The following is a 9,807-nucleotide window of genomic DNA, read 5'->3' on the forward strand; positions in this document are numbered from 1 at the left end:
GACATTAGACTTCTCAATTACAGTTTTTATTGGATGAAACGAAACAAAACAGTAGTAGTAAGCTCATAAGTCATAGTTAGTAAATAAAAATGTTATGTAAATCATGTTCTTTATTGTTCTGTCAAACAGTACTTTGACAAAAGAGTCCATAAAAGAATAATATAAAATTCTATATATAATCCAAACAAAGAAATTGGTGATTTATGCCTATTAATATTATATTAGTATTTGTAAAGTAGCACAACTATTCTAAGCACCAACTACTGAACTAAAACAGACTAAAAAAGGCTAATAATTTCTTCCTGTGCTCTTCTTAATGACACAGCTTTTCTTACATACGAAAAAGAAAAGCAGTAAAGCCAAACTTTGCATTCCTTTTCATATTTCTTACTCATTTCAAGTCTCAAAACTCAATTCATTCACACAAAACCACCCTGCTTTCCCCACTTAAACAAGAACAATATTTTCTTATTTTCCTGTTCTTGACTCTCTTTCTCTGTGTTTTTTTTCTTTCTTAAGGAGACCACCCACCATGTCCACCATATTCTGGAAGAAAACCTTCCCACTTTGCTTCTCCATTTCAAAATGTCTCCCCACAACAACTCAGCCCCCACCACCTCCCTTCTCTGACGACCGAGACCACACTCAAACTACATCATCATCATCTTCGTCTTCTGTGCCTATCAAAACCTTCAACTCATCAGTTTATGATATCTTCGCCGCCAGCTCCAACTCCGACGACTTCTTCTCCTCCTCAGATGAGCTTTGCGACTCAGAAATCTTACCACCGCCAGCGTTGGATCTCGCCACTGTCTACGCTTCCCGGAGATTCTTCTTCTCCTCTCCAGGCCAGTCGAACTCCATAATCGAGTCGACAACCCCAGATCACGCCTCCAAACTACAACCACCACTGGCCATCGCAGAAAGAAAAACTACGGCGACCCAATTCGCCGGTGGAGTCGAAGTCCCAAAATATTCAGTTGACCCTTTTGTTGACTTCCGGCGTTCGATGCAGGAAATGATGGAAGCTCGGGATGTTTTGGTGGATGGGAGAACCGACTTGGAGTACCTCCACGAGCTTCTCTTGTGCTTTCTCGCTTTGAATCCTAACGAAACTCACAAGTTTATCATTAGTGCTTTCACTGATATAGTCGTTAATCTCTTATCGGCGCCGGACAAAAACCGCCGTCACCGCGAAATTAAGATCCGACGGCGGCGTAGTGGCTGTGTAAGGCGACTCAGCATGTAATGACAATTATTATATATTTGTCTTTCAATTATTGAGAAAAAGAAGATAATAAAATAGTAAACAAAATAAGGAAGAAAAAAAACATTAATTAACTCAAAGTGTCTTCTCCTTGTTATTAGTTTTTTCTTTCTTTCTTATTTTTGTTTGTGGTGATTATGAGTTTAACATGGAACATTGGTTAAAAAAAGGTGGATGCTTTTGATAATTACAAAACCAAGGGAAGCGTGGGATAAGTTAATGTGTCTATCTCGATGTTTGTTCATATTAATAACATTTCTCATCTTTGTCGTTGTGTATATATTAAGTTAATTGTTTTTGTTTGTAATTGAAGAGATTATTATTAGGATAAAAAACAAGTTATGTTGTTGAATGTTTTATTGAGCAGTTATTGATTGACAGTAAAGTTTTGGTTTATTGTGATTCATTCATAATATATATAAATATATATTTATATAGTTGGATCATGGATGTGGTCCTATTTATATATCTCTTTCTCTTCGCTAAACACTATAAAGTTCTCCCTCGATTGCATGTCGGGACCGGGCATTTACACACATAACCATGACAAAGATATATAGTCCTAATGTGTCGTATTGTATCGAGGGGTGTAAAATGACTTAACATGTAGCTAAGAGAGCTGTGACTTGCGATTTAGCTATTTTTTGTTAAGTATATATATTTTTATTGCTATATAATATATGGAGATTTTATCAACTATGTATCTTGCTAGTAGATAGCAATAGGGAGTGAAGAATTGGCTGACACTATAGAAAGATGAGACTGGATGCTAAATTTATATACATTTATTTACGTATATGTATGGGACATGAAGGGTCCTAAATATTATGTGGGAAAAATAAAAAGTAATAATGTACTTAAAAGATGCATTGGAATGATTATAACTTATAAGTTATGACAAGGTAAAAAAAAAACTTACAACAACTTACAAGTAATGACAAAGTACGTACACCTTTAATTTAACACAAATCTTTAACCATATTTTAGGTTTGAAGATAAATACATTTATATATATATACATATGTAAACTAGTTACAAGCAAGTTAAAAGCAACATTGTGAAAATGCAAGTTTGTTTATTTTTATTTATAAAATTTATTAATTAATTTATATTATTGTCATATAAATTTTAAATAAATAAATAATATTATATATAAAAATGATATAAATATATTAAATAAAAAATTAACTCAAAATATTATTTATGATTTTTTTAAATATATATAATATAATAGTTTTTTAAAACATAAATGATAATTTTTTAATAAAAATTAAGATTATGTATAATATATTATTATCATGATATTGTATAATATTTAAATTTATATTAGTATAAGTATTAAATATCTAGTCTTGCATTAAATATTAGTATAATAATAATAATATTTTAATTCATATAAATATAATTAGTAGAAAAATTAGGATTATATAATATTATTACAATAATATTTTATAATATTTGAATTTATATTAATATAATTATTAAATATTTATTCTTGTATTATATAGTATTATAATAATAATATTTGAATTTATATTAATGTAATTAGTAAATAACTATTTTTAGTTAGTTTTAAAAAAATATTTCATTAAATATTTAGAATATTTCGTTAAAGATAACAAAACAAAACGTTAAAATCAACAATTTACGTTATCTATACACTTTTTATATAAAAGATATATATATATCTGAGCCTAAATTCTCTTCTAAAAAACATTTTCATATTCACTTTTTTTTTAATTAAATGAAAAAGAACTAATGAAATTTACTTTTTTCTTTAAGATGTGTCAAATTAATTAGATATATATAAATCTGAATTTAGTTTTGCTATACTTAGGTGATTATCAATTCAAGAAGAAAGTATTAAATCACAAATCACTCTTATTAAACAACAAAGAGTACATGTATTTTAACGTAGTTAGGTTAACCCAACTAAATCTAATCTATGAGACCTAGTCCAGAATCATACATGAAAACTACTAATTAAAGATTTCAAGATTACATATGATCTCAAAACTATCTAAACCACACACATAGAAAGTTACTGTTGTACATGATCTATTCTTAAATCCATCTTTGTTAATATTGTATCTTCAAGTATTAGTTAGTTTTGTATTATGTTACAAATTGTTATTCTTGAGTTGGCATAACTGTTTTCAGTTAGTCGACTTAACTATTTTTGTACTGATATCTTTATGGGAATTTACTTATTTGGTACCCTATGTTTTTTCAAAGTATCGTTTTGGTACCATTTTTTATAATAATGCTCATATGATACCCTATATTTTAAAAACATACACATTTGGTACCCTAGACTCAGATTTGATTAATAAATTTTTTGCAATATGACCAAACTGTCATCAATTATATGTAATTAAATAATTAAATTTGAATTTGAAACTCATATACTTATAGCAGTTTGATTAAATTGATAAAATTTTATTTATTAAATTTGAGTTTATAGTATTAAATATGTACGATTTTAAAATACATGGTACCAAATATGTACAATTTCAAAATATAGGGTACCAAATGAGTATTATTGTAAACACAGGGTACCAAAACAATACTTTACAAAAACACAAGGTACCAAATGATTACCTACCCTATCTTTATATATATATATATATATTTGGTGACCCAGCTCAAGCAAGTTGCTGAGCATTATTTTCATTTTGCCTCACTCAAATTATCTTTGTTTTTCTCTGTTCTTTCAATATCAAAGTTGGTATCAAGAGCCTCTTGACTCACGTCTCTTCTCCGATCTATGGCGTCTTCTTCGTCTCAATCGGCGACCTTTCACACCACTGCGTTGTTTCCGGCACCTCCGCCTCCGGCCCTGCCATTCTTGTCTCAGCTTTATCCTTTGGCGCTCAAACTCGATCACAGAAATTACGCGTTCTGGCGCTCTCAGATTTTAGCGACTGTTCGTGCTCACGATCTTGAAGGTTTTCTCACTGGATCTATTGTTGCTCCTTCTCAGTTCATTCATGTTAATGAAGGTACTACTTCCACTCCTTCTACCTCTACTTCTGCTGAACGATTCAATCCTACTTTTCTGGTTTGGCTTCGTACGGATCAAGCTCTTATGAGAGTTGGCTTCTTGCCTTAATTTATGATAACATGCTTGGTCATGTGATGCGATGCAATACTTCTGCTCAGATCTGGTCTGTTTTTGAACAATTGTTTGTTGCTAATTCTCATGTGAGATTATTACAACTTCGAATGCAATTTCAGACTACTAAGAAAGGCTCGATGAGCATCTATGATTACTTTCTCAAAATGAGAACCATTACTGAAAGTCTTGCTACTGCTGGTCAAGGCATTTCTGATGATGATCTTCTTTTGTACATCTATGGTGGTTTGAGTAATGAATTTGATTATGTTATTATCAATCTCACCCTCTGTTATCCAAAAAAATTAGCATTGATGACGTGGCAAGTGATCCCTGGACACGTGGCTGACACCTGGAAAAGCTCTGCTAGAGTATCGACCAGAAGACGCATTAGAAGCAGTAAGCAGCCTAGTCTTACTTGCGACCAGTTTGGTCGGTAGTTCCGCATACAAAACAACATTAATGAGAAGATCTTTGTAAATCCCGAATTTAACTCACACAATCTCCTGAGTATCCGATGATTCAGGAAAGAATATCTGTAACAATCTTTTGTAATCCCCCTTGAGCCTATAAATAGCAAAATATAGCTCAAGGAAGGGACTTTTTGGCTTTTAATCATTTGAGACTAAAGTAATTCTCCTAGTGATATTGTATTGTTCTTGGCAGGTTAGTGAAACTCATTGAACTCTTGTTCTTTGATCACTCCTTTTGTTCTCATATCAATAACAATCTAAGTGGACGTAGGTTATTACCAGATCCTGGGGCCGAACCACTATAAAAATATCGTGTTGTTATTATTTTTCGTCATTACGTTCTTCTCTACATAATCATTCATATCAAGCATATTCTGACTCCGTGTTAGTTGGCCAAATCTTGGGTCAACACTCTCGTAGTGTCACTGTTACCTTTACTAAAGCTCAGTATGTGTTAGAAAGTCAGGAACTTCGACTGGAGCAACAACTTGCTCACTCTACTATTGACCTTAGCAATGCCTCTGCTAATGTTGTTAACAAAAGTTTTGGTGAAAACTCCTGTAGTATTAGTACTTTTCGAGGCCACAACACTAGATTCAATGGTCATTTTGGCAGAACCAATGGAGTTCGTGGTCCACATGATGGATCTGGTGGTCACAACAACAGAGGGAGAGGCACTCCTAGCCGTGGATGTGGTTTTAGGCCAGTTTTCCAAATCTGTGGACGTGTTTGCCATCTTGCTTCCCATTGCTATTCTCGCTTTGATCCAAATGTGTCTTTCATTGCTCATAATGGCTCGTCCAATCCTCCACAATCTTCCTCTCCATAAGCTTATGTTGCATTACAACTGATTCTTCATGATCCTTCGTGGTATATCGATAGCAGCGCTACCGACCATATGACCTCTGATTCGGCAAATCTCTCTATCAAAGATGATTACAAAGGCAAAGAGAAAATCACAGTTGGTAATGGTGATATTTTCTCTATCTCTCATATTAGTTATACTATTTGAATGAATTCTCACTCTAAACCTCTATTGTTGAATAATATTTTATATGTGCCAAAGATCACTAAAAGTTTGTTGAGTGTGTTTAAGTTCACTAAAGATAATAATGTTGAGTCTAAATTTTTTTCGGACCACTGTCTTATTAAGGGTTGCATTTTGAGGAAGGTTATACTTCAAGGAGCACTTAGAAAGGGGTTGTATCAGCTTGATGATACCTGCTACAAGGCTCTTCCATCTACTAATTAGCATCAAGCTGCAGTTGCTAAACGTGCTAGTATTTCACCTACTGCTGGTGTTATTGAGTTTCCAACTCCACACAAAGAGTCAGTTGCTGATTTGTGGCATTATAGGTTGGGGCATCCCACTGTAAATGTTCTCAAAACTGTACTCAAGTCATGTAATAAGGATGTTGGATTTCGTTCCTTACATTTCTGTGATACCTGTCAACTTGGTAAATCTCATTGATTACCATTTTTCAGTTCTACTAATAAAACTTCTACTCCTTTAGAATGTGTGCATTCCGATTTATGAGGCCCTACTGTTGTATCTTTTGTGGATGGCTATAGATATTACATTACTTTACTTGATGAGTTCACTCGGTACACTTGGATTTATCCTTTACAACTTAAATCTGATGCTAAAGTGACGTTTCACCATTTTCTTGCCTTTGTTGAAAGATTTTTTGGAACTAAACTGAAATGCTTGCAAACTGATTGAGGTGGTGAATATAGGAGTTTATTACCTCTCTTAACACAATTGGGAATTCATTTTCGACATCCTTGTCCTCATACTCATGAGCAAAATGGTAAAATAGAGCGAAAACACAGGCATGTTGTAGAAATGGGGCTTACTCTGCTTGCCAAAAGTCATTTGCCTATCACATTGTGGTGGCATACTTTTGCTACTGCTGTCTACCTTATTAATAGATTGCCTACACCTATCCTAGCATTTGATTCTCCATTTCAAAGAGTTCATGGCAAGTTACATGATTTTGGTTTTCTTCGCGTGCTTGGATGTGTGTGTTACCCTCACTTGCGACCTTATAACAAAAACAAATTGGAGTTCAGGTCTTCCAAGTGTGTTTTTCTTGGCTACAAAAATAAACACAAGGGATATCTTTGTCTACATTCTTCGGGTCGTGTCTTTATTGCTCGAAATTTTTTTTTTGATGAGCTTCATTTTCCTTTAGTTGAAGGATTTTCTCATGCTGCTTCGCTGGGTTCTACTGCAATAACTACTATTACTCCTGTCTATGTTCCATTACCATATTCCTCCTCTATGGTTCCACCCTCTACTTTTTAGTTTTCTACTGAATCTTGTTCTAATTTAGTTGCCGCATCTCATGATTCTAGTGTGCCTTCTATTGTTCCTTCTGTATTTCAGCAACCTTAAGACACTTCTAATGTAACTTTACACTCTGCATCTGTGATTCTCCATGCTCTATTTTTGCTCCACTAGCACTTGAATCTAATTTGCAAGCTGCTGAAGTTTGTCTTCCTTTTGCAGCCACTAATACTATTCACAGGCCGAGTACTACTTCAGTTCATTCGATGACAACTCGGGCCAAATTTGGTATTTTAAGACCAAAAGTATTTTTAGCTAATTCTTCTTTGTCTGAACCTAGCTCTACAGTTAGTGCTCTTTAAATATCCCAAATGGAAGGTTGCCATGCAAGATGAATATGATGCTTTGCTTAAAAACCATACTTGGCACTTGGCTCCGTTTTCATTTGATATGCATGTTGTGGACAATAAATGGGTTTTTCGTATAAAATATAACTCGGATGGTTCAGTTCAGCGTTTTAAAGCTCGTCTTGTTGCAAAGGTGTTTTAGCAAACTCCTGGTTTTGACTATACAGAAACCTTTAGTCCAGTTGTTAAGCCTTCTACCATTAGAGTTATTTTCACCTTGGTTGTCTAAAATGATTGGGATATTCAACAAGTTGATTTAATAATGCCTTCATAATTGGTGACCTTCAAGAAACAGTTTATATGAAGCAACCCACTGGTTTTGTGGATCCTCTTCGTGCTACTTATGTAACGCCCTGGATAGCCAGGACTTGCTAATCAAGTCATTTAGTCAAAACGTGTCACTAAACCGTAAATGTGCTAGGGTTAAAATGGTTTTGGTCTCAAAAGATACATTTCATATATTTAAACAGATTTACATATGGGATCCCAAAATGAAACAGTGTTTAAAGGTTAGTTTACAAATTTCCAAAATACAGACTACCATCAGCCACTCTAGGGAAAAACAGACGTTTATAGCTTTTCTGTTCCTGTTATCCTCTCAACCGTGGTGGCTGAGTAGCTGGTCATGTACATTCTGCTCACAGAGCTCTCCAAGTCAGGGCTGATCAAGTTTACCCTTGCCTTTACCTGCACCACGTAGCACCCGTGAGCCAAGACCCAGCGAGAAAACATAATATACATCACAACAATCATAACAAGAGAATAATTATTTAAGCATGATCAAACACTTAACATTCCTCATTAATAGCATAACATGTGATCGGTATCAAAGATGCAACCACTCATTATTAACAGTCAAATCACATAATAACTAGGGCCGACAACTTAGGCCGCACCCTCTGTTTACCCCACTGACTCCGGCCCCCTTAAACCGAGCTCAGTGCATAATAAGTTGTAACGACCCAAAATCGCTAATAAGGCTTAAGGGCCTTGATTAGTGTGCCAGGAGGGCATTAATGGAATAACTGTGATTTAAATGAGTAATTATATGCTTAGTAATGTTTATATAATAATTGATGATATTATGTGTTAATGTGATATGAAATAAATATGTGATATATGTGAGAACCACATTATTATGTGGACAGGTTCGCAGAGCACGACTCGAGACGATTCTAGGGTTAGATAGCGGGAAAAGTCACAACGGGACTTAAGATATGACTTTGGAGAAGTCGGGGGTATTTCTAGATAGCAGGTAGCGATTTGGACTATTGGGTCATGAAAATAAATATATGGAGATATATTTGAGGTTAGGATGTCTAGGCGGGAATATTGGGGGATTTTACCATTTTGGCCTCGGGGACGGTTCCGGCACCCCGAGCCTCGGGATTAACTTAATAAGTGAGATAGACATAAGGAAGCCTTTAGAAAATACAAACCGACTAAACACTTTTACCTCAGCTCTCTCTCACGCTCAAGGAAAACAAAGGGAAGGAAGGAAACACAGAAAACTAAGGGGAACAAGCTGGAATTTCTGGGATTTTGGTAAGGATTTGGAGGTTTAGCTCAGGAGTAAATCAAGAACTAAAACAGGGATTAAGGTAAGTATCTAATCTTCTTTTCTGTGGTTGAATTCTGAGTTCTAGCTGGGTTTTGGTTAAGTGTTGAAGCAAACAAGATTTTGATGTCTTAAAGCAGGATTAAGGAGGAAACTTGGTGATTTAGCTTGGCTTTGGTTTGGTGAAGTGATTCAACAGAAAAGGTAAGTTTCAATTCATGGTTTAGAGGTTTTAAATTGGGTTTGAATGGCTGGTTTGAGTGTTTATAGCCCTTGGGTTTTAGAAATTTAAAAGAGAAGATTAGTGTGTGCTAGGCTGTGTTTTATGTGGAATTATGTTGTTTAGATCATGCTAAAGGAGTTGGGATTAATTGGTTAGGAGTTGGGGAGCTTTGGGATGGTTTCAGGTGAGATTTCAGGCTTAGAAATGGTGGGTTTTCTGGGCACGAAGGGGAGGTCGCGGCTCTGTTCTAGAGCGTTGCGGCCCTAGGATGAAAAAGAGCCAAGAAGGCTCGGCCAAGGCAAGGGCTGCGGCGCGTGTGTGGTTCAACATGGGTGTTGGTTCTGTTTTGGGGAAGGGCCGCAGCTAGGCTTCAGGGGCCGTAGCCCTTGGTTGCACACATGAGTTTTTGAGGGTTTTAGGCACGGGGAAGTGGTCTAATGTGCCCGGGTCCGGTTTCACCATCGTGCTTGGTGG

At 35.3% G+C, this 9,807-nt stretch overlaps 1 protein-coding gene across 1 annotated transcript; it reads left to right on the forward strand.

The window, feature by feature from the left end:
• Nucleotides 1-210: 210 nt before the first annotated feature.
• LOC133816628 (transcription repressor OFP12-like) lies at nt 211-1,545 on the forward strand. The gene has a single exon (XM_062249012.1). The coding sequence runs from the start codon at nt 533-535 to the stop codon at nt 1,247-1,249; it is 717 nt and encodes a 238-aa protein (XP_062104996.1). The 5' UTR covers nt 211-532; the 3' UTR covers nt 1,250-1,545.
• Nucleotides 1,546-9,807: the final 8,262 nt, after the last annotated feature.

This window comes from Humulus lupulus, chromosome 2 (genome assembly GCF_963169125.1).
Source record: "Humulus lupulus chromosome 2, drHumLupu1.1, whole genome shotgun sequence".
Taxonomy (NCBI): Eukaryota; Viridiplantae; Streptophyta; class Magnoliopsida; order Rosales; family Cannabaceae; genus Humulus; species Humulus lupulus.